At 38.9% G+C, this 25,936-nt stretch overlaps 3 protein-coding genes across 8 annotated transcripts; all 3 read right to left on the bottom strand.

Moving 5' to 3' along the window:
• Positions 1–306: 306 nt before the first annotated feature.
• Positions 307–1,878, bottom strand: LOC106625579 (odorant receptor 7a). Its single transcript, XM_014245408.3, has 3 exons — positions 1,114–1,878; positions 698–1,058; positions 307–639 (listed from the first exon to the last, which is right to left on the bottom strand). The coding sequence occupies exons 1-3, from the start codon at positions 1,773–1,775 to the stop codon at positions 565–567; spliced, it is 1,098 nt and encodes a 365-aa protein (XP_014100883.3). The 5' UTR covers positions 1,776–1,878; the 3' UTR covers positions 307–564.
• LOC106625580 (odorant receptor 7a) lies at positions 1,825–12,347 on the bottom strand. Of its 2 annotated transcripts, XM_070110476.1 has the most exons (6): positions 12,102–12,347; positions 5,465–5,926; positions 4,671–5,400; positions 4,236–4,596; positions 4,084–4,154; positions 1,825–2,001 (listed from the first exon to the last, which is right to left on the bottom strand). In XM_070110476.1, exons 2-6 carry the CDS (start codon positions 5,718–5,720, stop codon positions 1,881–1,883), a joined length of 1,539 nt encoding a protein of 512 aa, XP_069966577.1. In that variant the 5' UTR covers positions 5,721–5,926; positions 12,102–12,347; the 3' UTR covers positions 1,825–1,880. The 2 variants fall into 2 exon arrangements, with proteins under 2 accessions (XP_069966577.1, XP_036215193.2); XM_036359300.2 differs by having other exon boundaries at positions 1,924–2,001; positions 4,068–4,154; positions 5,465–12,347.
• A 52-nt stretch (positions 12,348–12,399) lies between these two features.
• Positions 12,400–25,493, bottom strand: slpr (slipper). 5 transcript variants are annotated; one of them, XM_070110472.1, is made up of 13 exons: positions 24,819–25,493; positions 23,990–24,553; positions 22,837–23,329; positions 22,421–22,583; positions 22,170–22,336; positions 21,924–22,099; positions 21,565–21,585; positions 20,882–21,073; positions 20,682–20,814; positions 19,721–20,101; positions 14,497–14,902; positions 13,913–14,433; positions 12,400–13,850 (listed from the first exon to the last, which is right to left on the bottom strand). In XM_070110472.1, the coding sequence occupies exons 2-13, from the start codon at positions 24,383–24,385 to the stop codon at positions 12,547–12,549; spliced, it is 4,353 nt and encodes a 1,450-aa protein (XP_069966573.1). In that variant the 5' UTR covers positions 24,386–24,553; positions 24,819–25,493; the 3' UTR covers positions 12,400–12,546. The 5 variants fall into 5 exon arrangements, with proteins under 5 accessions (XP_069966573.1, XP_069966574.1, XP_069966575.1 ...); XM_070110473.1 differs by having other exon boundaries at positions 23,990–24,550; XM_070110474.1 differs by lacking the exon at positions 19,721–20,101.
• Positions 25,494–25,936: the final 443 nt, after the last annotated feature.

The following is a 25,936-nucleotide window of genomic DNA, read 5'->3' as shown; positions in this document are numbered from 1 at the left end:
CTAACCTAAGCTTAACGCCTGAAATTTAGTGTTTCCGGTTTTTAATAAAAGTGCAAGTGTGAAGAAAGTGTCTTTTTCAAAACGATATCCACGATTTGTCAGCTACTACTGGACAGATTTACCTGAAAGTTTTAGAGAATTTTCTTTATAGACTTGTCTATGTCCGAAACTAGCCATATCTCCAAATTTTTATTATTTTTAAAAAATAGTTTTGGAGATAACGTATTTGTAAGATTTTTTTAACTCATTGTAATCGGTTCCCCAAATTTTTCTCGAAACGCGTTTTTCTCGAAACGAAGCTTTCAGAGTCGGTGAGAAAAATTTTTCTAAAACGGCTAAATCGATCGGCTTGAAATTTTCATACGACATTCTTAAATATGTTTTTCAGGTAATGATCAAAAGAATAAGATTCGTTTTTAAGCCACTTTAAATTGTAAATTTTCTCACAAAAAATGAACATTTTTGTTTGGGTAGGCGCCATTTTCTCAAAAATAAAATAAGCTAAATACCAGTGTTTTCATTCATTGTATTTGAAATGATACATACTTCCTACTTTGCACGACGCTACTCCAGTCCCAAGCGCTCTCTGATACCCATTTTCTTGATCAGCGTGTACAATGAGAACGAGAATTTTGCGATCTGTTTTAAACACTTAAACAATTAACGAAATCAGTTTTTTGTTTAATAATGAACTCACATTGAGAAAGCTGCCCAGCGTTATGGGGAATATTTTGCCCGCATTGAGTTCCAACACACGTTGTGTGCGCTGCATAAAGAAAACCAGCAGTTTCCTAAAGCGCGCATCCTGTGCGATCCAATTGGCGTGAAATATCTGCTGCGACAAGCGTTCGCTGTCGTCCATGAGACACTGCGCATAGTAGCATAGCGGAAATATCTCGACAACGACAGCCAGTATGTAGAAACAGCACGCGATCTGTGCCGACAGCTGATCGGCGAATATGAAGATGTTGATGAGCGTGGCGCTCAGTATGCTAGCGGTGATCATGAATTGTATGAAGATTGTAACGGAAATTATGGGAGCCACAACGTCGTAGAGCCTGTAACGAAGCATACGCATGTACAATGCCGACATTGGTGCGCCTATAAACTCACCCTAGCAGGTTCTTATGATCAATGATACAAAGCTTCAGCTCTTCTAAATTCGCCTTTAAATTCGTTTCATCACCGGTGGCCAACCTCTTGAGGCGCATCAATAAAATATGCATATGCGTACGCAGTATGCATACATAAATGACGGCATAAGAGTCGTCCACCACCTGTTGAAAGCAGGCGACATCTATGAGCGCGAATTCCATGAGAGATGCTGCTATGAACTCCAGCTTTGACTTGCGCCAGTCAATAATGGGATTGTACAATGCATAAGGCGGTCGTCCGAAAATCACCGAGCCGAGAAATGTGCTCGACGCATAACTCCAGTAGGATATGGCGAAGAGTACGACGAAACGATTACCCTGCTGTACAATTTTTCGCAGCTCAGCGATTTCTTCTTCAATGCGACAGCGCGCATCCAAACGTTCCATATAAACGTTTGCGGTGCGCAATTTCGGCAGCAGAAAAGCCATGACCACTATTTTCACCGAACAACCAATCACGTTTATGGCCACTTGAATGGAGGTGAGCAAGCTGCTCGGCACCAGATCTGCCGTGGACATGGTTGCATAACTGAAGACGAACGATAGCGGCAGCCAAATGGTGACCAGCATATTCGGTATGAGTGAGTAAAGCGCGTAAAGCCATTTGCGGCGCTCAGGCATGTAAATGCCCAGCACGCGAAATCCTTTGAAAAGATAGTTGGTGGCCTGTACAGTGCGCACTGCTGGCTCAACCGTCGCCTCTGCTGAAGATTCACGCAATAAATGCTAGTTAAAAAGCTGCATAGAAGTGCGTTCTGTTATTACTTGCCTGTTCGACGTAGCGCTGCAATGTCTGCTACCTGCTGCACGGTACTGAATGTTGTGTCGGTCATAATTTTGGCGAATTCTGAAATTTGAAAGCATAAACGGACCTTGGAATGCAAACTATTTATAGCAAATGCACGTCGTTACTTTTGGAAGCTCTTGCAGTATAAATTAATAGCAACTTCAAAAGTTTTCAAGTGCGTGTAAACGGTGTGTGAGTATAGAGCACGGTAGACGTTTGTTGAGCGCTGAATGCACAATGAGAAATATTTGAAAATTTTCGACTGATATTTCAAAAGATACGGGCTTAGGCATTGCTTAGCGGTGCGGAGATTTGACACAGTCGGCTTCGTTTCCGAATCAAGCTACATTTGTGCCCGCTCATTCGTATTAAAATTTTCATAACCTTAGGTTTTTTTTGCTGTCTTTCGCTATGTGCTTCAGACAAAGTGATGAAGCAGGTAGTTCTGTCGAAAAGAACTAGCTCTTACGGTGTTACATGGGTTTCACGGCTTCAAAAGATAAAACAAAAAATTTATTGACTTATTTAATTCTATAACAACTCTGGAATATTGTGTTAAATTCTCAAGTTGATACCAGTAATAGTTTTGGAGATGCAGCTTTGAAACGCTGAGCGCTCGAGTTCAACTTTATAGTCATTTAAAACTTTATACTAATTTTTCTCGTGACTATGTTCTTACAGTCGGTTGTCAAGATATCTAGCGATCCATTCAACCCTTCTTAATGAAATTTTACACAGATCTTCAAGATATCCTTATAACGTCGTAATATCCGAGCTTTGAATATTTTGCTTTGAACATTTCACAAAAACTTTATTAAATTTGTATCTTCGAAATAATAAAAAGTTTGAATAAAATATTTCATTTTTTATATGAAAAAAATATTGAAAATAGGGCGTTTTTTGCTGGACGAAACCCATGTAACATGTCGCAGCTTGAGATTTCAAGCTCATTCCACAACTTTCATACAGCGCGACTGAGGCTTAACACTTATCTATTTTAACTCACGTAATTCTACAGGCAAAGAGTTTTGCTGGTTTTTAAGCAAATGCCTTTTAACTGCGTTATTTCTTCAGTGTAGCTGCGTCTAGCTTTTAGCACTTTGAATATCTAATTAAAAATTAAATTTTGTCACAATGCGCAGACGATAAACTTTATCGAATACATTTTTATTTATTAATAAATCAAACTTTTAACATTTTCATTATGGATTGAGTGAAAACTTACATTTGCACATTTCAGAAGTGGAATTATTGTCATTATTTTTAATTAATACTTTAATTAAAACATTTAAACTTAGGTGACCCTATTTGTCGCGACAAAATCCGGAATCGCGACATATAATAGCTGAGAGAGCAACACAACTTTATTCAATTCATTCTTTTTTTTTTTATTTCTAAGTCCGGGACGACTTAACTCCGGATTTGGGCTGTTCCGGCTAAGCCGCGACATTTACCGTTACGTAACTTAAGTACCGCCTGCGAGAGTTGGTCTTCGCTAATTGAGTCATTAGTTTGCTATTAAAAGTTTTACTTTCGGCAGTTTTTTTAAGCAGATTTCGAAGGAATTACATTACCAACGCTAACGCTTAGAGCACCCTGTAGCTAATTATTTATTCTCAATCACTTGATTTGTAACTAAATGCATAAATAATTGCGTTGATTTGCGGTTGTCAATATACACTGAGCGAGTGACATAAGGAGGCGCATGTTGCCGTAAAAACTATGACGCGAACGCCCACAATTATTATTTCATCAGACGAGGTTTTTGATCTTGGTACGAGGATGGGTCATAAAGTGTAATGACCGCTTGTGGGAATCTCTTTTTTTTTAGCTGCATGCATGCGATTACTCTGAAACCTATATATTTTACACCGTCTAATAATTTTGACACGACAAAAGCGCGCCAAAGTGTTTAACTTAGCAAAATTCTTTGTGCACTAAGATTTATTTGAGCTTGTGATATAGTTAGTTAACAAATAGATCCAGTTAATTCAAATGAAGCGATAAGGCTGCGTGGTATCCATATGTCGGTGCGGGAGTAGTCATCTTTTATGGTCTCAGACAGATGTGCCAGTGTTGTGCTGAAGGCGCCAGCCCGACGTGTTTTGAAAAGTTGTTAGACTTACTGTTTGCTATACTCACTCGATTCCGAAACGTTCCTTCAAATTCATTTTTTCGATAAAGGTGTAAAGTGAGAAAGAGAATTTGGCAATCTGAAATCAGACAGAATAACATAGATAAGACGGTATAGAAGATGTCTCAAAGTTTATTTGCTTATCAGCGTAAGCTCTCACACTGACAAAACTGCTTAGGGAGACTGGAAACAATTTTCCAGCGGTCAGAAACATGGGACGTTGCGAGCGTTGCAAGAAGAAAATCAATAGTTTGCGATACTCGCTGCTTTGTTCAATCCAATTCGAGTGGAAAATCACGTTCGCCAATTTGTCACTCTCATTGATCAGGCACTGTGAGAAGTAACAAGCTGGGTAAATCTCTATCAGCACTGCCAGTATGAAGAAGAAGCAAGCCACTTGTGTTTGGAACTTATTCGCAAAGATGACAATGTTGATCAGTCCTGTACCGATACACACCGCCGAGATCGCGAATTGTATGAAAAGCGTTACCGAGATGATAGGCGCTATAGTGTCGTAGAGCCTAGCACATAAACAAAATTTAATCGAATAAGTTGGTCCCATTTAAACGAATAGGCTGTGCTCTGCCAAACTTACTCAATCAACAATTGATGGTCCTTGATGCACAACTTCAGCTCAGTGAGCTGTTCTGCCTTCGTTAGCGTTGGATTAGTACCCAGTTTCTCCACGCGAAACTGCAAAATTTTCATGTGACAACGCAACATATTAATGTAGATAATGGGATAGCCATCGTTTACAGTTTGTTGCAGGCAGGCGAAGTCCATTATTAAGAATTCAAAAAAGGAAGCAATTATGAATTCCGTGTGCGAGCGTCGCCATTTGAGAAAGGGAAAATACAACGAATACGGTGGATAACCCGAAGAAAACGAGGACAAAAATGTGCTGGCCGAGTAGCAAAAAAAGATGGTCAAGTAAAATATAACAACCTTTTTACCGAAGCGCACCATTTGTTGCAACTCGGCGATCTCATCCGACGCACGGCAACGCTTGTCAAGTCGCTGCGTGAGTACATGTGTGGCACGCAGTTTTTCCAATACAAATATCATGACGATAATTTTTGCCGAACCGCCATATACGTCGAATGTGACCTGCAGCGAAGTGAGCAGATTGCCAACGTTTACATCGTCTGGCAAGGTGAACAATATCATGGTAAATCCAATGGGAAAATAGAAGGTGGAAAAAAAGTGGACCAAAAACCCATAAATGACGTACAGTGGCCGATAGCGTGAAGGCATGACTATGCCCATTGCGCAAGCAGTTTTGAAGAGATACTTCGTCGTATCTTGGCTACTCACATGATGTTCAGCTGCAAATACAAACTCGTGTTTTAACGTGATTTAAAGAATCTATCACGTCACGTCTACACTTACCAGCTTCCGCCTCACTAAGTTCACTTAAAATTTTCGCTGAACTTCTGGCTTTAAGCTTTCTTTTGCTGTTAGTATCCCGCGGAGTTGCGTTTTCATTGTGCAGTGCTAATGCAAGTCCGACTTTAGCCATATCAGCAGTGCTTCGTCGCGGTAACTTGCGCATATTGCAGCGAATCTCAGTTGTCTTCCGCCGCCGAAGTGCTGTTAAAACATATGCATCACTTGTGAAGTGGTGGCGACCTATGATATGAGCCATAAACTGCCGTCAGTTGGAAGAGTCAAAAGGGGCGAAGTCGTACTGCATGATTTTTTAATGACTTTTCCTTTACACTGTCTTCTCATCGTGCGAATTAGCTGGTTAAGCTTTATACGTATTTTCGGTTCTGTTGAAATTATGGGCGAAACGGCGATCCAGCCCAGCGGAACCGACTTGTATAGATTATGCTATGATTAATGAATTAGCTGTGTAAAAATGACAGATGTACGGGATTTTTTAAATTTCAATTAGTCTAATAATATTTATTATGTCAAAGCGCTAGTTAGTAGCTGTTTAGCCATTAGTCCTACAAGTGCGAAGCGTAGAGATTAAAAGTTGAACTGGAGCTGGCAGCTATGAACATTTCACATACAGGTTGGTTGCAAAGTTTCTGCACTCGAAATGAAAAAATACTGTTTTCAATACACTTATTGCAATGTTCCTCCATTAATTTTATGCCATCCCTTGAATGACTTTCCGCAAGCGCTGCAAAATACCCGTCACCGGCTGTAACAGCTTCTTTATTCGACGAAAAACGCTTTCCACGAAGAAATTGTGGCAGGTTTCTGTAGCGGTGGTAGTCGCTCGTCGCCAAATCTGTTGAATACGGTGGATGCGCAAGCGATTCGTACTTTAATTCGTTGAATTTTGTCATTGTTAAATTAACTTTATGAGCAGGTTTTTTCAGGATTTTTTTGTGCTGCAAACCAGGTCTTTTCTCACGAGTTTTTTCAACCAGCTGATCTCAAAGGTTGCTATAGTATTCAGAGTTGTTTGCTTTACCTTTCTGCAGCTAATCAAGCAACCGAATTCCTTGTGTGTCACAAAAAACAGTTGCCATAACCTTCGTTGCTGATCGTTGTGACTTTGTGCCCTGCCTTGAAGCTGACAATTGTTCATCAATTTTCCTTTGCTTTTAAAACTTTCAATACAAAGAATCTAATCACTGCGTTTCAACTTCAAATGGCTTGTAAACAAAGAATTAATTGACAGATTGACTTGTCACTTTACATGTGTGCTCACCATAGATGTACCAACTTGCGAAAAAAAAAATTGCAGCTGATAGCGCGATTTCTTGGTGAGACCAAACTACTTTTCAACCAACCTGTATAGTTTTTAGCTAGGCTCGAGCTACAAGTATTTTTGGTCGGTTGATTATAATTGGTCGCAATGTTTTTACTTCAAATATCAGTATATGGTGGGAGTGCTTGATGTTTAGTGCTCGGTGCGGTGCCAATAAACGCTTAGATTGCATGCTTGAGCTGACAATCACGCCCACTACTCATTATGTATAGGTGTAATGGGTGTGTAAATACCCACCAAATATCACTTGTAGGGAAATGCGTTGCTCTTTTCACCTCTAAGTAGTACTCCTACCGCACATTAAAATAATTTTCAAGAAACACGCCTTTTTTATAAAAATAATTTATTCGAATTTACGTAATGCTATACCATTTGGAAAAGGAGCTACAACTAAATGTGAAAAATACCAAATTTTTAGTCGCGGATTTGTATACTAAATTACTAAAACGTTAGTGGCTAAAAGCGCTTACAACTTAACTGTAAAAATTGCAAAGAAATCAAAAAACAATTGTAAAAAAATGTAAACAAGTAAAATAGAACAGAATATTTTCATATTGCAACAACAGTATGACAAAAAAAAGTTTGGACTAGAACAATTTATCAATTTAACGTTTACAGATATACCGTAATATATAACGGTTTTACATACATTTAACATACCGTGGGCGCGCTAGAAAGCACCGTTATATTTTTTTCTATGAAAATGCTGTGTTTCATATTTGTTCCAGCACAATTGTAGTTAACTGTTATTTGGAATGCTTTGAAAGTGGTTTTCGCAATGCTTTTTGTTTGCATTAAATTGAGGTTATAAGCTTGCAACGTTATGAATTTCGTTATAATTTTAACGTTTTAATTAGCTATGTATATTTGTGTTACAGGTTTGTTTGTTTGTTTGTTTGTTTGTATATGTACTACCATATATAGTTTGGATTAAATGAAACGCAATTAATACTTAATATGTAGTATATGTTTGTTTGTATGTGTATATATATATATGTATATGTAATTGTTGTTCATTTAACAATTTGACTAAGCAGAAGAAGCGCTATTTATAAAGTAACTACTTATTTCTTAAAAATTTTGTTGTTTTTGGCAAAGTATATAATTACATAAATACAGTATATATGTACATAAATACACACGAGTATATGTATGTAAAGCATATAGGCATATTCAAAACTAATATTAATTAATACATACTAAGGCTGACTGTAAGTAAAAGTTTTACATAAGAAAATTAACGGCAACTGCGTAAGGAAGCGCATTTTTTGAAAAAAAAAAAAAAAATGCTAGCGTTTGTTTCCAGCGACAGAATGTTTTTGTAGAAAATGCTAACTTGCGAAAAAATCAATATGTGCAATTATGATATTTATGTGAGTTATGATTATTGTGTGAAATTAACGCGTGAGTAGCGTTTAAGGCGGTATTCTAGTGTAGCATTTCAAAAAAATCGATTCACATTTTCGAAGTGTAACTATTTAAGAGTATTTTTGAAAGTTTAAATTATTTTCGCAGATATAGATATTTTGCTGAGACGGTCTTCAAACTGGTACGGCTGCGTCTAATCGCACAAAAGACTTTACGCGAAACCTTAAATGCGTTTTTCTCAGACCAACTTTTTCAATACGCAACCCACGCTTTCTCGAGTTCTACTAGACCGATTTACTTGAAAATCTACTTTATAGACCTCACTCACAAATTTTAATATTTTACTGTTTTTAAAAAATAAGATAAAATAAAAAAAATTGTAAAAAACCATTGCTTTTTTTCCAACAGTCGCCATTTTGTCAAAAAGTTTTTTTTTTTTTTACTTAACGTAGTTCATACAATTGCGACAGCATTGCAGATTGATAATCTTTTGTTTTTCATTTCAGTTAACTAGCAGGGTTGTAATCATGGGTATGCTTATGTGCCAATTTCTTGAGACCCGCAACTTCAACAGCTGCCAGTTTTTAAAATTTTAAAATTTTTAACTTTTTTTTTTAATTTTTTTCTGTACTCTTGTAACTGTAAATAAATAACTGATAAAAAAATCGATGGTAAAAATATTGATTGTCTCCTTTTTACGACACTTTAAAAGTTAACTAAAATTCATGTCTCTAAACTAGAATACCTCCTTAAATACTACGCGCGTGCGCATAAATTTAGTGGCTTAAAATAAAGCTGCACGCAAAGAATCGTTTCGCAGTCAACGCGTTGCGTGATTTCGCATATTTGACACTTGTTCGTTACTTTTTTGCAATGGCTCGCAACGACAATTTCTTAATATTTTACGAAGAGATGCCATTGAAGGGTTGCATGGGTTTCACGGCTTCAAAAAAAAAATTTTTTTAGGGTCTTATTTTATTCTATAACATCTCTAGAATATTGTGCTAAATACTCAAGTTAATGCCAGTAATAGTTTTGGAGCTACATCCTTGAAAAGTTGCGCGCTCGAGGTCAGTTATATAATCACTTAAAACTTTTAACGCGTTTTTCTCGTAACTGCGTTTTCAAAGTCGATTGTCAAGGTTTTTCGCGAACTACGCAACCAATCTAAATGAAGTTTTACACAGGTTTTCGTGCAATAATTTACAAGGTCTTGAACACAGAATTTGTTTTTTGTTCATTTAACTATTTAGGAAACAAAAAACGTCGAGAAATTTTCAACAAAAGTTGCATGTTTTTGTAAAAACGTCTGCCAAAAATGCAATTTTCACTTTATTTGTTTTTTATCATCCCAAAATCTGCAATGGTTTTAGTTCAAACACGTATTTTTTTCTTTTTTTACTTTTGCTGATCCTGTCAGAAGCTCTGCTGTCAACGCAGAAGCAACTTTTTTCTGAGAGACTGCCGGAAATGACAACGTAATGACCGAGTTTTGAATATTTTGCTTTGAAAATTTCATAAAATCTTTATCAAATATGTATCTTCAAAATAATAAAAAGTTTGAATAAAATATTTAATTTTTTATATGAAATTTTTTTTTTTTGAAAATTGGCATTTTTTGCTCGATGAAACCCATGTAACCCCTTAAGCAGTGCTAATTTCATGCGCGCGCAGTATTCTTGGCATTTCAACACGTGTGCTAATGGAACTGCACTCGTAAGCAAGCGTTTTTTAACTTGCTGTTTAGTTTTGTTTATTATTGATTTTTATCGAAAAAAATCGCCATAATTTAAATGTATTTGTGCAAAATATATATGCGCTACACAAAGTATGTCTACAGTAAACTGTCGTCTTTAACAACGCCAACTTTTTACGCGCAAGCGCTCGGTGTACAACAAATATGTAATTTTTTTATTGCTATGGCAAATTGTGCAAGCGTTTCCGCAGCAAAAAGCTTGCTTAGTAAAACATATAAACCGTTTTTGCAACGCACAGTCAAGCGGCGTCTTTCGAAACTGCTTTACAGAAAATTAATTTTATTTATAAAAAAAGGAATTTTATTTGCACGCGCACATTTGCATTCTGTTTGCAATTATTTTGCCAGGCGTGGCATTGTGCAAACTAACGCGTGTTGACGGTACTAATTTTATATAATTTTTTTTTTGAAATTTTTTTTTAAATATGCATACACAAACAATCTGCTTCGCTTGACTTTTCTTGTCGATTATTTATATACGTATGTACCACATGTATAACGGTAATGCATACATACTCTACACTTATGAAATAACATCAGCCTTAAAGTTATGCACCTAACTCTCCGTGTGTATATAGAGTTGAAGAAGAAACTTACAAATTCTTATTATGGTAAATCTAAATATCCAATTGCAAAGCAAATAGCTCTCGTTTAATACAACTTGAGAGTTTTTCGTTTTAACGTTTAATCGCTGATTGTTTTTCGAATTCACAAACTTTATATGATTTTCGTGTTTTTTTTGTTTTGCTTGAGTTTTTAATTTTTCCATACTTTTTTTGTTAAGGCATCAATTGCATACAATTTCATATTGATTAATTATTCATTTTTAGTTTTAATTTTTTCGAAAATGCGCAAACAGCATCAGGCGATTTTGAAAAAATAATTTTTCCACATTTCTAAAAGCGACTGCTGCCGTTTTTGTGCAGAAATGTTGCATTTTCATCGAGTTTTCAGTATCGATAAACAGTTGACAGCGCAACTTCAATGACAATTTTTGCATAAATTGCAAGCTTCGGCAACTTTTTTGTTTTCAAAATTTTTCTCAAATAAAGCAGCAATAGGAATTGTGTATGATTGTTTACATGTATATACAAATACTTAGCGTTTTAAGAGTGCAACCTTGCTATTAAATATGTTTGTATGTATGTACATATGTTTGGCAAAACCAATTAAGTGTTTAGGGGAATGATTGGCATGTTTGGAGTAATTAGCAATTCGCATTTGTTTTGTGTTTTTTTTTTAAATCACCTTTTTTAAGCACCTTTTGCCGCTTGCTGGCATCAACCAACTAACCAAAGCTGCTCAGCGCCGTTAAACGCTATTCAGCTATGTTGAAATGTATTCAGCGCATTAAATAGTATGTACGATGCTTAGGCTTGGCTTGCTAGTCAATAATTCATTATTAAAACGAACGTAAAGTTTATTCAGCGCTATTCAGCTACTTGTTAGAATTGCGCATTTGTATCCTAGTATCCAGAATATGCTATAATGTGCACAGCCGTGAAATTTGTTTTCATTCAGCGCACTCAGTCGTAATGGTTAGCTAAATTTTGCACAAAGTGCTAGCAGTTATGTCGCACATACATATTATGCTGTAATGCAGCTTTTTAAACGCGCTTAGTGCCAACACAGCGCTCAGTGTTAAAAAAATAATGCCGAATACTCGAAATATTCGCATTAAAAAATGTAAAATACCTTAACGTACGCGGTTATCGAACTGTGAAAGCAAATAAATACTGATTTTTCATTTCTATTGCTTTCCCCTTGCATTAAAAGCTATTCAGCAATTTTAAATGTGTGCTTTTTGTTGAAACAAATGCGAGTCTGTATAAAATATGCTGGTGTGTGTTAATTCAGCGCGCTTATTCGTAATTCAGCGCTCGTTTTAGTCATGTTATATTCTGCTTAAGTATATGTTTAGTAAAACAATTTCATATTCCCTAAATATTCGTATGTTTAGGGCTTTGAAGCCTCTTATTGTGTTCGACAAATTGATTAATCTAAAAATTTATCAATAAAGCGATTGCTGAATACTCATTTTGAGTGGTTTTTAAGTTATGAAATGGAAATGTTGCACTGCTAACAGCTATTCGGGAGTGTGTTTGTTATATATGTATGTATATTGTTTAATGTTTTCAACATTTGGAATACTACAACGGTCTGAAAGATAATACCTGTCTAAGTAGTCGCTAAGTTGTAAGTTCTATGTACATCTCCTTTGGTTGTACCCGCTAATTATTTATGTAAAAGTGGAAACCGAAAATGTTACAGTAGATTATTGGGAACACCAAGCGTGCCTTTATACAACACATAACTGTAGTTATAAGCATTCACCTGCTCACCGCTTGCTTCGTCTTTTTTCTTAATTTCAATTATGATTTTTGAGCTTTAAACTGCCTGCCATCACTTGCTTGCTTACAACCTATATTCGTAGTGCGCTGAACGCGATCTACGTGCACCAGAGTACCAGCGATACGGCAGCTGCTGCATTGAGTGTTGCGCCGACGTGGACAGCTGCTGTTGCTGTGGCGAATTCAACGACAATGAACTGCTGACTAAAGCGCCTGGACTGCGCGCCAACTGCAGTGTTGTATTGGTGAAACGTGCGGCGCTGCCCTGCTAGGAGGATGGTGGAGTGCCGGCGGACATGTCGCTGGTGTGGCGCCGCGATATGCGTCGATTGAAAAGCGATATTGTCGATTGATTGAGATAGCCGCTAGCGCTGCCGCTGCCGCCATTGTTGCTGTTGCTATTGTTAATGCTGCCATTGCCGCTGCTGGCGTCCAGGAACGCTTCGGGGCTGAAACGCACGCGGCTGTGCTGCGAGGAAATGGAGCCCTCTTTGGCACTCAGATACGAGCTGTCATCGCTGGTGAGCGAATCGGGCGGAGTGGGATTAGTGGGCGTGCCCTGCTGTGAAGAAATGCTGCCTGCGCGCTTGGCGACACCGTTGCCACCCACTACGTTGAGACCATTGCTCATGTTGGTGCCCACCAAATCAGCGCCGTTACCGGCATTAGCCACAGCGCCGCCGTTAGGTGTCTTATAGTTGTATTTCTTGAGCGACGAACGTAGTTTGTTGGATGCGCTGCCGTTGAAGCCTAATGTTGCTGTTGTCTGTTCGAAAGGCAGCGAGACTGGGCGCTCTTGCGCGCTTAACGGTTTCATGTGTATTGGACTCAGCGGCGTTGACTGCGCGTGTGGCGTGTGCGTGTAGAGACTATGCTGCGGTGTACTAAAGAGCGACTGATGTTGCTGCAATTGTTGCAGATGCTGTTGCTGCGCCAAAGTGTTGTGAAACTTTGTCCGGTGCAATGGGCTGCCAATGTAGGCGGGTATATTTTCATAGTCGCGTATACGATTCAAGCCGCCACCTGTGTCGGCACCACCCATGCTGCCGCCGGCACCACCGCGCTTCAAGCGCTGAGCCATCTTGGGTGAGCTCTTATACAGCTCATGTTTGCTGGGTGGTGGCACTACGCCAATCGGTGCGGGAGGCGGTGGCGGTAGCTCGCGATAGTGCGCGTAGTCAGACGCACCGCCGGCGCCCATATTAATGTTCAGCTGCAAATTGAGATTGTTGTAGTCATATAAATCTGTCGCATGCAGCTCATCGCGATCGAAAGAGAAGCCCTGATTGATGTTGGAGCTATTAGAGATCGTTGACGGTGTGCGTCGATGACCAGCAGCGCTGACGCCCATTTGGGGCACGCGTGGCGGCGGTGTACGCGTTTGGTAGTGCTGCTGAGCTTGTTGCTGCTGATGCTTTGGCGTTGATTGCTGATGCGGCTGCTGTGGGTCGTAGTTGTAGTCGTAGTAATTGGGCAGACGGTGATTGTAGTCGTAAGAGTAGTCCGGATACGATTTGCAATCGCGTTGATACGCCAACTGCACCTCTGGCCGATACGGAAAATAGTTGGAGCCTGAAAGAGAAAAAACAGAAGTAAATAAATGCTTCGTGTGAACAGAGGCGCTGCATGAGTACCGAAGTAGCCAGCCCGATGCACACCTGCGCCATAGGCGCCGCCATCGTTGGAGAAACTCGGGCCGTGGCGCAAATAATCAGCGCGCGTATATTGCGTTGCAGATGGTGGCATGCCACTGCCAGCGTTAAAGTCGTCGTCAAACGCGCGCGTTGGTGGCGTGTCATCATGTAGCGAATACTCGAGATTCTCAGTAAATGAAGAGGTGCTGATTTTGCGACGCGGCGAAGGTGTTGGCGGCTGCGTATGACTGCCCAGTGAAGACGAAAGCAGCGCGGAGGTATTGTTGGTGAAATTGGAGCCTAAGCCGCTTGTGGTGGAGCCAGTTAGTGGCAGCTGTTGATGCTGCAGCGTTTGCTTCTGCTGTTGCAATGCTAGCTTGCTGTCAGTCGGAGGCAACGCATGCTTTTGGAAGTAATAGCTAGGCGCGGCGGCATGCAGTTTGGGCGAGCCGCGCGGGCTCTGATGCAGAGGAGCGCGCTGTTCCTCTAAACGCGTGAATGTGGCTGCGTTCAAGGTGGCGCTATGAATACATTAAGAAAAAAGTTGCCATTCGCTGTGCGAGAAATAATTATTGCAAACTCACCGATTGTGCTTGTTGCCAGTACCATGATAAGTGTTAGCGGCAAAGCGGCTGCGCTCATCCAAAACGTTCGGAAACTCCATTTCCATGGGTGCTTTTAATGCGGGCACATCACTGAGCAGCATTGGATGCACTGGCGACACGTTCGAAATGCGCACGTCATAGCCAGCGGCGACGCCGGCAAGCAGCGCGGCCATATTGTAGAGTAGCACTTCGATGACAGAAAGTTTCGGCTTGCGCACCGCATCGCCGGCATACAGCGTGGGCATGGGAATGTTGGAAGTAAAGCGGCTCAGCAGGTAGGGATTGGGCGACATAATGGGCAGCGGCGCGTCCACGATGGAAGTGCCGGCGCCAGCGGCGGCTGGCAGCGCATGTAAAGGCGAGCACCAGTCTTTGGAATTGTAGCCTGTTGACGGCGACAATGCGGCACAGTTTTTGAGAAGAGTGTAAAAATAGCGTATGTGTGAGTAGAATAGAAATTGAAAAAAGATAACGGCGCAAGGGCAAGTCGCAGGCGCGTAGATGTGTGAAACTGAACCGCAGACAAACCAAGTTAGGAAAAATCAAAGTTATAAAATTCAAAACCAGTACTAGCCAACACCAATTTTGTTGCAACAAGATTGAAACTCAAAAGTTAATTGTAAATAAAACTAGCATACAAATTATTTATTGCTTGTCGTTTTTTTTTATAATTTATTTTAGTGTTTTTATGTTTTTGTAGTTTTTGTAGAAATTTTCGAGGGATTATGGTAATTTTTTTTTGCGTATTCGCTACTAATTTTGCTTTATAAAATGGAATATTTAGCGTAGCTTAAAATAGTGTAAAAATTACTTGCTAAATGTATTGATAGAAAAATGTCGACTTTACTTTTGGAACACACTGTAGAAAAACAAAAGTACAAACAATTTTAGTGCTGCAAAACTGTGGAAAATTGAGCGACTTTAAGAAATATTAATACAATAGTTAAAATTTTGACAAAATTTAAATAACATTAAAGCTGAAAACAAAATTACAATAAAAACATAAAATGTATCTTAAATAAAACAAAAGCGTGGTCGGCGGGCAGCGACGAAGCGACGGGTATTTCTTTTTTATATTCAAAAAAAAATCTGAAAATTTTTATTTGCAAAAAAAAATATTTACAATTTTTTCATATGCAAAAAAAAAATATGCAAAAAGTAGAAAACTCTGAAAATTTTTTATATGCAAAAAATAAAAAAATCTGAACATTTTTTATATGCAAAAAAAAGGTATATTAATTATATCTTAAAATTTCTATTATAAGTATTTGGAATTGTATTTGAAAAACTAACAATGCTTGTGTCGTTCTAAAAATATGTTCAAAATTTTGGCTATAAATTATATTTTTAAAACAATTAATTTGAAATAACAAAAAAAAATTTAGTTTTTAAAAATTTTTAGTTTTTTTTAACAATTTTTTTAGTGTTAAAAATATCGTCGACGCTGCTGCCGACCACCTTACAGACATTCGTATGACAGTGAATACCATATTAGACATTTTAAAAATATTAAATTTTTTGCGAGACATAAATAACTATGTCAATTTTTTTTGTAAATAATACCCAATTGACGCTAATAATTTGAAAAAATAACTATATTTGAATGCATACATATACATATGTACGTTTGTAAATTACCAAAATAAAAGCATGGCTATAAAAGATTGTAAATTAATTTTTAACCAAAAGCTTGTTTTTAAGTGATGTCGCCTATTGCGTATTGGCACTGACAAATTTATGAAAAACAAAAATTTACAAACATTTGGGGTGCGTAATAAATTAGAGTATAATAATAAAAGGGGACAATTTGCACAGTTTTTACATAATTTTTTTTTACTTTGTTTCAGTTTGTGATCACAGTTTTTCCAACAAAGTGCGAAAAAATTAAAAAAATATATAAAAATAAAAATTAAAAAAAACTAAACTAAACATTAAAAAAACAAATATAAAAAAAAACACATATAAAAAAAAACAAATATAAAAAAAAACAAAAATTAAAAAAAAAAACAAAAAAAATTAGAAAAAAAAATTATATAAAAGAAATTAAAACAAAAAAAATTTTAAAGAAAAGTTAAAAAAAATAAATAAAGGAAATTAAAACAAAAAGAAATTTAAAAAATTAGTTAAACTTGAAAAAATTTCTAAAAATTTAAAGCGAAACAAAAGTTGTTTGAGCATAATAATAATAATAAAAAAAAACATTTACAGTATACAAATAAATATGCAGGACTTTCATTCGTTTTATGAAATCAAAATAAAGTAACATTTTCATTAACTTAAAAATTATGCAAAAGATTGCAGCGCCAACGGTGTTGAAAATAACGGTGTTAATGTGACGTACTCCGCACCAAAGCTGTGACATGAAAAGCTCAAGGAATACGCGTGTTTGGTTTATATTTGTTTTTGTTTTTGTTTTCGTTTTTCTACTACTTCTGCTTAGAGGCACACAAACTCTTATATTTTAGGCTTAAAACTACATTTTTTTTGCGTTTTCTTTTTTCTTGCGCTACATGCTAACTTAATTGCGTACAATTGCTTTTGTTTTTGTTTTTGCATAACTTTTTAATGCGCATAAGCTCAATAATTTGCCATTCGTCGCAACTCTGCGTAATTAATTCGCGCGATTTTTTGCATATACACCCTTGCTCAACAATTCACCACAGCGCATGGTGTGTGGTGAGCATGCTTGCGTGCCGCGTTAAAAATAAATGCATGAAAATGCACATCCACTGGCTGTGTGTGCAGCGCTTGAGTAAGCAAGTCACGAAAACGTTTACTAATACCGTTAAGCACCGAAACGACTGCGGCAGACTCATTTCAATATACCGCGTCAACACGTGCACTTTGCTTTTGCAACAATGCATATTGCAAATAATTCTTGAAACAAAAACTGTTCTAGCGCGCAGCTGTAAAAATATATATTTCGCCTTCGCCTCATTATAACGTGACATTTCAAACCACTTTATAAAATTTAATTTACAACAATGCCTTTGAGGGCTTTTAGTACTTTCTAACCACACTTTTGTTACTTAAACTTTGCGCGCCGCTCTCCGCAAGCACTACAGTTGCTCGCATGACTTCGCTTTCGCCTTCGCCTTGACGCGTGCTTCGTGCACGAACTCCGAGTTGGCGTTTTCAAATAATTTGTATTCACTTTCTGATTTCTTCTTGCGTATTGTGAAGTAGTTTAGTATGTTTTGCACTTTATGTTGGAACGACACCGATGCTGTCGTCGTCGTCGTCGCGCCGCATTCTTTCGCTTTGCCGCTCACTTTTTTCGTGTGCATTTTGTGCTTGCGCGCCTTGGCTTCCTGAGCCAAGAGCAGGCTCTGTTTCATACGCAAAACCTCTGGCGCCGGCTGCACATCTTGCAGCTTGAGGTCGTGCAGCAGTGTTCCTTTTGGCATGGCAGTCGTTGACGTGGCGGCTGCGTGTGGCGAAGTTTGTTGCGATGTGCTGCCGCCGCTGTTCACGTACTGCTCGGCGTTGTCGTTGTGGAAATGCGTTGTGTCAGTGTCGGTGGAATTGAAGGTTGTGCAAAAGCTGTATGACTGATTGGCGCTGGCAATGCTGCAGTTCGCTTGCTCTTCGTTCGAGTTGCATGAGTTCGTTTGCGAGGCGGAGGAGTTCAGTTGGAAGGTGACGGACGATTTGCGTGACGTCTGTGTGGAGTTAGTCGTGTCGATGGACGAGGATTGGTCGGAGCATATCGAATTGAAATGCTCATCGCCCGAGTATGAACGAAATGAAGCGTTGTGTGAAGCGTTGGCTTCCGCATCGTCGTCCGCCGCCTCGCCCGCATTTGACGGTTGTCGGAAGAAACACTGCCGTGGAAATTGTGAGCCGGAAGCGTTGCGCTGAAAGCGGTATGTGGGCTCAACGTCTGCGGCATCCTCGGTGAGTTGGGAGGTCGAGTTGTATTTGGTCAAATCGCCGCTCGACTTCGAATTGAGCCGCTCAGAGCGCTGACTGCCAAAACGGCTTGTCGGCGCGGGCAATGCGAATATTTCCTCCAAGGACTTTTGTATTTCACGATAGAAAGCACGATCGTACGTCGGATCGTTGGGCTCGTTAATCAGATTGGTCGCGCTGCTAGCAGTGCTAGCGCTGTGTATGGGTTCTGGCGCGTGTTTATCAAAATCGGGCAGCAACATGACGATGGGCAACAGCTTCGCTTGTCGTTGTGCATGTTTCTGCTGACGCTCGATCGCTAGCAGTTCGCTATCGAGTGAAAGTTTTTTCCGGCCGACAGCTGGGCTATTGCCAAGGCTACTGAAGCCGCTGATGGCGTGCTCGGAAAGTGGACTGCGATCGTGATACGCGTAGGGCAACGGTGGCTGTTGCGCCACTGGCGAGACCTTGCGGAATGGGAAACAGCTGACGGTGGGCGTGGGCGGCTCGGTGTCGGTATCACTTTGTTCCGACGACGGGTAGTCGGGCGCGGGCACGAACTGATATTGCAACAGCGTCAAGGGTGAACAGGGGTAGCGCGCTGGCAAATTTAAGCCATCCTCCTGACTGCGTACCATAGGCGGCACTGGCTGGAGACTTTGTTGGCGCAGAAACTGCTGCTGTTGTTGCTGCTGTTGCAGCTGACGCAGTTGCTGCGCCTTCAATTTCTTATTACTACACAAACTGAGACTTTTCACACCAATAGCGCTGCTGCCTGAATTCTTTCTGCTACCGTTATTATTGTTATTATGGTTATTGTTATTGTTATTGCCGTTATTTCTACAGTTATGGCTATTATTTTGTATCAGTGTACTAGTACTTGTATTACTACTACTATAGCTATTACTATGATTATAGTTGCTTTTGTTTTTATTATAAATGGTCGGGTCAAGTATGAAGTTATTGGCGGCAAAAGTGCCGCTATTGTTGCTGTTATTACTCGAATTACTATTGCTATGATGTTGGTGTTGTTGATGCTGAAGCTGATGCTGATGATTATGATTACTAGTATTATTAATATTTATGATTGAAGTGGCATGCGTATGGTCGTTTGTATTATTGAGTAATGGGAACGTCACCAGCGATGATGAATTGCATGTTATCGCGCAGGGCGAGGTGTTGGGCATATTGTTCGTTTGGTTGGACGTTGCCGTCGCTGTTAACGCCGCTGTTGGTGTTTGCGTTGGTGTTGTGTTGCAACTGCTGTTGTTGCTGTTGCTTGTTTTGTTGTAATTCCCTATAATACAAATACCTGACTCATTGTAGCCGATGCAGGCGTCCGATGCATAGGTCGGTGTGGTCGGCGAGCACGGCATCGAACCAAATTTATATTCGAAATGGTGCGCATGCGAATGGTGTGACGGCAAATGTTGGTGTCGGTGATGGTGTGGCGAATGCTGGCGCAGTGTGTGATGCGGCAGGTGGCTATGCTGCATATAGTGCAGTTGTGTGGGCCGCACAGCCTTCTTGTCCAGATTCGGTGCACTCTTGCTGAACAAGGAGTTGGTCGAAGCGGGGCCGGACCATTCGGTGGCAAGCAGCGCCGGCAGGTGGGGACGCTCGCGCTGGTGCACTGTCGAAGGACCCCACGTCTTGCCTTTGTAACCGTCGGGCGGCAATTGCGGTGGCGTGACTACGCGTGCGCAACCACACACAAACACAAGGAGGTGTGGTATGTATGAAATAATAAAATAAAGCGGAGAAAGAAAAGGAAAAACGCAAAGAAAAATTTAAAAAAAAGTAAATGAATGTGAATAATAAATAAGTTTGAAAACAGCTTTTTTACAAAAAGAATAATAAATAAATTTTAAAAATGTTTTTTTTCACAAAAACTACTTTTTTTTACAAAAACAATAATAAATAAATTTTTAAGCTGCTTTTTTCACAAAAACAATAATAAATAAAGTTTTAAACTGCTTTTTTACAAAAACAATAATAAATAAATGTTTAAACTACTTTTTTACAAAAAAAGACACAACAAAGTAAGAAAAAAAATTACTAAAATTTTTGTAAAAATCGTATATATCAAAAAATATTATATTTAACAGAGCTAAGCAGTTACACGAATTGCGATTTTAAAAATTATTTACGCAGAGCTGCTTGTAAATTCAGCAAGAAATTCTTTGGAGAATCGCGCACATTTTTTCTATTTTTTTTGGCGTTTTGACTGTAGTTATTTTCAAAAAAATTAAACAAAAAGCACTTTTACTTACGTGCCACGATGCGCACTTGGGAAATCGCTGGTGAGCCAGGCGGTGTATCAGTCAATGGTTTGTCGTGTATCGCCGTCACTGTGTGCCGGAAGTCGGTTGGTAGTGAAATTTGCACTTCGTTCTTTTTAAGCAGCTGCAAAAATAAGAAATGTTTTGTTTTACTATGATTTTATCACGCCATTTAGCGGTGCAATGCTCACTTTGAGTTTCACTTTGCTGAACTTGCCACGCCTACGATTCGGTGTGGGCGTTTGTTGTGCAATTTGCAGCTCTCGCCCAATTAAGGCCATCTCGCGCAGCTTTAACTGCTCGGCAAAGCGTTTCAGATTCATAGCCTGTTCGTCCTGTTCGCTCTGCACACGATTCAAGCGTTCCTCTTTGGTGCGCAATTCCTAGGATAGCGTAAAAATGTTAATAAACATTTAAAATTAAATTTAAAAAAAACAATTAAAATAAATTTTTTTTTACAAAAATAAAAAAAAAAATTAATTGCGCAGGCGTACATGCAAGCCTTTCATTGCTTCGCATAGCTAAACAAGGCAACTTAATTAGAGTTTTGTTTGACTTTAATGCAAGAACGAAAGGTTAAGCAAAATTTCAGACATTTCTGTTTAAACTTAACGTATTTGCACTGTAAAATTGTTGTGAATTTGGTTTTTTTTCGATTACGTGCATATTATTTGCATATTTGCGAGCAAATCGTTAGCAAAAACAAACCAGAATTAAGAAAATATAAAAAAAAATGGCCACATACGACAAAAGCCATGCACATAAATTAGAATAAATGAAAAAAAATATGATTTTCATAAAAATTGTAATGTAACACAGCCCATTAGCGTTTTATTTGCAAATTGTCGGCAAGAAAATGTAACGTCTTGCTTACCTCCTCGATTGCTTGGAAACGCTGTGTGAGACGTAATCAAATGAATCAGAGAATATGTTACGATTTGTTCAAATATGCAAACAAATTATAGAAGTACAGGAAGAAGACAAAATTAAGAACGTATAAATGACAAGGTCGCACCGCCAAGTACATAACGGAAAACTACACGCTATCAAATTACAAAAATTTACATTGTACGCGCCTAAAAACAAACACGCACACACCTCACAAATAAATACTAAACGCGTTACAACAATAAAATATAATCAGCTATACAATTCCAGACAAAATACTAGCATATACGGCTACATTACGTTCTGTTTTGTTTTTTTTTTTTGTTTTTGCTGTAAGCCACACACCTTTTCTTTCAAGCGCAACTCTTGCAGCACCTCGGCTATCTCCTTCTTCCAGGCATCTTGCATGGTGTTGAACGATTCCTGTGGCGTCAGCGTGAAACCTGAACGTGCAATGTCTTCCAGCTTCGTTAGTATATCCCTGAAACCCGGCCGCTTATGCGGGTCATTCTCCCAGCAGCCTGTGGCAATAAATTCAGATATAATAATTTTTTTTTTTTTTTTTCAAAATAAATCAACACGCGTACGCACTTTTCATGAGTTTTCCCCATGCATCCGGGCAAGTTTTCGGTATGGGCAGCGTTAGCATATTCACTGCAATGCCAAACACGACTGAGTACGAATCGAAACCTTTGTATGGCGTTTCGCCTGTGATGAGCTCCCACAGCAGCACACCGTAGCTCCAAACATCCGACGATCTGGTGTGCAAAAATAATGCAAATGCATAAAATGGTATGTAAAAATAAATTTCAATACCGCTGTAGGTGGAATATTGCACTTACTTGGAGTACGTGCTGCTCTTTATCACTTCCGGCGGCATCCAAGCGTATGTGCCCGCCGTTGATATGCGTGTTGTGTTGTAAAGCTCTCGCGCCAAACCGAAATCGGTGATCTTCAGTGTTTTATTGTGCAGACTGCCGGCAATGATTTCCTCCAAAATGAGCACTGTGAATGTCAAAAAAAAAGAAGCGAAATTATTAATTTATAAATAATTAAACATATTAAAAATTCCCACATATTTACTCCCCACAAAACAAGTGCTCTAAAAACGTCTAACTCGAATTATAAAATATATAAACCGTCACCTAAACAAAATTATTTTCGTATTACGCTGAGCTAATAAACGCCGCTACACAGTCACTGGCATGTTAAGAAAACAAATCTTGCACACACACACAAATAAACAGTCGCAACTCACCATTGGAACTCTTCAGATCGCGGTGTATAATCGAGATGGGCGCTTCATTGTGCAGGTAGTTCATGCCACGTGCTATCTGTATCGCCCAGTTGACCAGCACATCGGGCGGAATCTTGCCACGCGCCAAAATGTGGTTTAAACTGCCGCCGCGCGCATACTCCATCACTAGACATAGATCGGGCGGCTTTAGGCAGACGCCACGCAGTGCCACTATGTTTTCGTGTTTGACGACCCAGAATAGCTTCGCTTCTTGCAACACATTGTCGCGATTCGATTCGACATCGGGACCAGCTTGCGGCGCCACCTTAATAGCAACCTCTTCGCCGCTGTAATAGCCGCGGTGCACCTTGCAAAAGCCGCCAGCGCCAATCACCTCGCCCACATCGAGCTCGGCATAGTCAATTTCGTGCGGTTGTATGTCTCCTATGGCAGAGGGCACGTCCGGCAGCATAGGATCTTGGTCTGTCACAAAGTTACTGGGAAAAATGCCGACCTAGGAGAAGATTAGCATGTCTCAGTGTAAAAATAACAAAATATAAATATAAAACATATGATTGCAAGTGGTCAATAGTTTCGACATAAACAAATAGCAAGTCTTGTCTCTTATCAGTTGCTGTGATTTTTATCTACATTTTTTTAATCATACTCATATTAATATTATTTAAAAAAAAAAGCATTAAAACAAAATAAAAAAATTAAATTTTTAGTATAACACTCATTTTATTATGAAAAAAATATAATTAAAAAAAAAATGTTTTTAATTAACTACATATTTCAACAATTTTCGCAAATTTTATTATAAAAAAAAAAATTAAAATCGCAGTTGCTGCCAACGGTTCAAGTAGCGTGGCAGAGATAACATTTAGATAAACACTAAGCGTTCTTATCAATGTTGCGCTGCAAATTAAGCAGTAGGCGGTGAAGCAGCATATTTTTCAGTGCGATAAAAAATGTCGTCAGCACAATAAAGCATTGCAAAGAAGAAGCGATAAAGTCCCTAATGTGAAAACTTCGCTTATTAATTTATTTCATTACATAGTATATGTGCGCAGTGACGTCATTGATCCACCGCTGCAGCCACTACTTTATTATTTACACAAAAACTACTTCTGATACAAATTGAGGAATAACAAATAAACCAATTGGTACTGACCTTATCGCCAATTTTGCCCGTCCACCAGCCCTCATCACCCGATATATTGCTATCCATGGATAGCACGACTACAATTTGACCGCGACGCAGTGTCAACTCATCCTCGCCTTTGGCATCGTAATCGTAAAGCACCGACCATAGCGGCCCGTCTGGCAATGGTGGTAACTGTGTTGTTTCGTGGGCACTGCTGCTGTTGTTATTACTGCCGGCAGTCTGTTGGCGTTGTTGTTGGTTGGTGATGTTGGCATTGCCATTGGCATGCACTTCTCCATTGCCATCGCTATGGTTGCGTTGTAGTGCGTGTGACGCTTCTGTGTGTTGCTTCTCGTTGATAGCGAGCATTGGTTTGGTTTCAGGCGGCGAGTGATCGTTATTGGTTAAACAGTGTGCAGGCATATAAGTGTTTAACAGGTGCTTTCCAAAATTAAAAAAATTACAAAAAAAAAAGTGCTGTCAAAACGTTAGAGGGTGTCTATTGTCCTCTAGCGCCAGACGACAGTGTGTGTGCAGCAAGTCTTCCGTGCATCCGTTTATAAGCCATTCGTTATTAGCACCGTAAAGCTGCTGTAAAAAAAGGGAAAAATATAATTGGCCTGAATGTAAAAAATTGAATATGTAGAAGGTTAACGTGTTTGAATTTTCTAATCGGTATTGAAAAACTTAATATGGAGACAGAGCGATTGAAATAAGTAAACAATAAATAGCTTGTATGTTGTAGGTGTTATTAATTTCTTATTCCAATAGACATATTTTCAACATACTAATTGCTGCATTGTTGGGTACTCCGTCTTTGTAAACACTTTTATCAACAGTGGATAACCAATATTACCTGTCAGTCAGTTTTCTCCACACCTATTCGTGGTGTTCTCTAATCTCCACAACAGTTTTTATGCTTCACAATAGTTTCGATTTTGTATAAATAAAAAAATTCGCTTTACGTCTGGCCCGCAGAAATATCTTTTATCCACAACTTCGTTTTGTGCTTATTCTTTTTCGTCGACTATGTCGTATTGTTTTAGTGCTAGTCCTCTTCCCTACTCTTTATACATATATACGCAATATATATACATAAATTTAATATTTCTCGTTTGCAATAAATAAAACGGTCCTGTTTAGGACGCATTCGTCCGCGTTAATGTAGTTTTTACCAATCCGAAAGGATTTGGATATTTACACTAGCGCCTGTCACAGATTCTTATTTTTATCTTTGCCTTTCTTTTTATTTTTTGCTTCGTCGTCGTCGTAGTCGTGCAGCAGAGAAATTACATTTTCACTAATTCATGTGCAGCACTTTGGTTTCGTTCGTTTTCGCGTCGTTTAATATTTCAATATTTTATAAAATTTAGTTATTTCTATGTGTTAATACGCAAACGTTGCGTTTCCGATTAGTTTAATTAAGAATTTATCGCGTTTTTGTGCAAATTTAAGTCATTTGCAAATCTTCGTTCTGAACTGCTGCTTTTCGGTTCCACTTCCACTTCATACACTGCATGTCGTCTTTTGATCATTCTCTTTTGTGCTTACATTTCTACTTCGCCTTTTTCGTGTTGCCACCGGATAGCAAAGAGCGATTGCATGATGGAACATTTGTTTAATGTTTGGAAATAGTATAAAAGATTTCAAGGCTACGGGCAAGACTTAATTAAATGTATTTGATTTTCGAAAAGCCAAACTAGTTTCAACACCTTTTAAACTATTTTGAGCGTTGAAAGTGTTAATTTCTTATCAGCTGCATGTAAAATAATGTTTATAACCCAAACACAGTGGCAGCACTCACTTTGGGTTGGTGTCATGGCTAGCTATGTGACAAAGTAAACGACAAGAACCGTTGTTGGTGTCTTTACTTCCGTCATATGGACCGCCATTTTGCAGCTGTCAGTAAATTTAGTTGAACATCTGTCGGCATCCTTTGCACATTCGCGAAAAGTGATTTCCTCTTTACTTGCG

The sequence above is a fragment of the Bactrocera oleae genome, chromosome 5 (genome assembly GCF_042242935.1).
Source record: "Bactrocera oleae isolate idBacOlea1 chromosome 5, idBacOlea1, whole genome shotgun sequence".
Lineage (NCBI taxonomy): Eukaryota > Metazoa > Arthropoda > Insecta > Diptera > Tephritidae > Bactrocera > Bactrocera oleae.
Note: the sequence above shows the minus strand (reverse complement) of the source record. Positions and strands in the feature narration are given on the sequence as shown.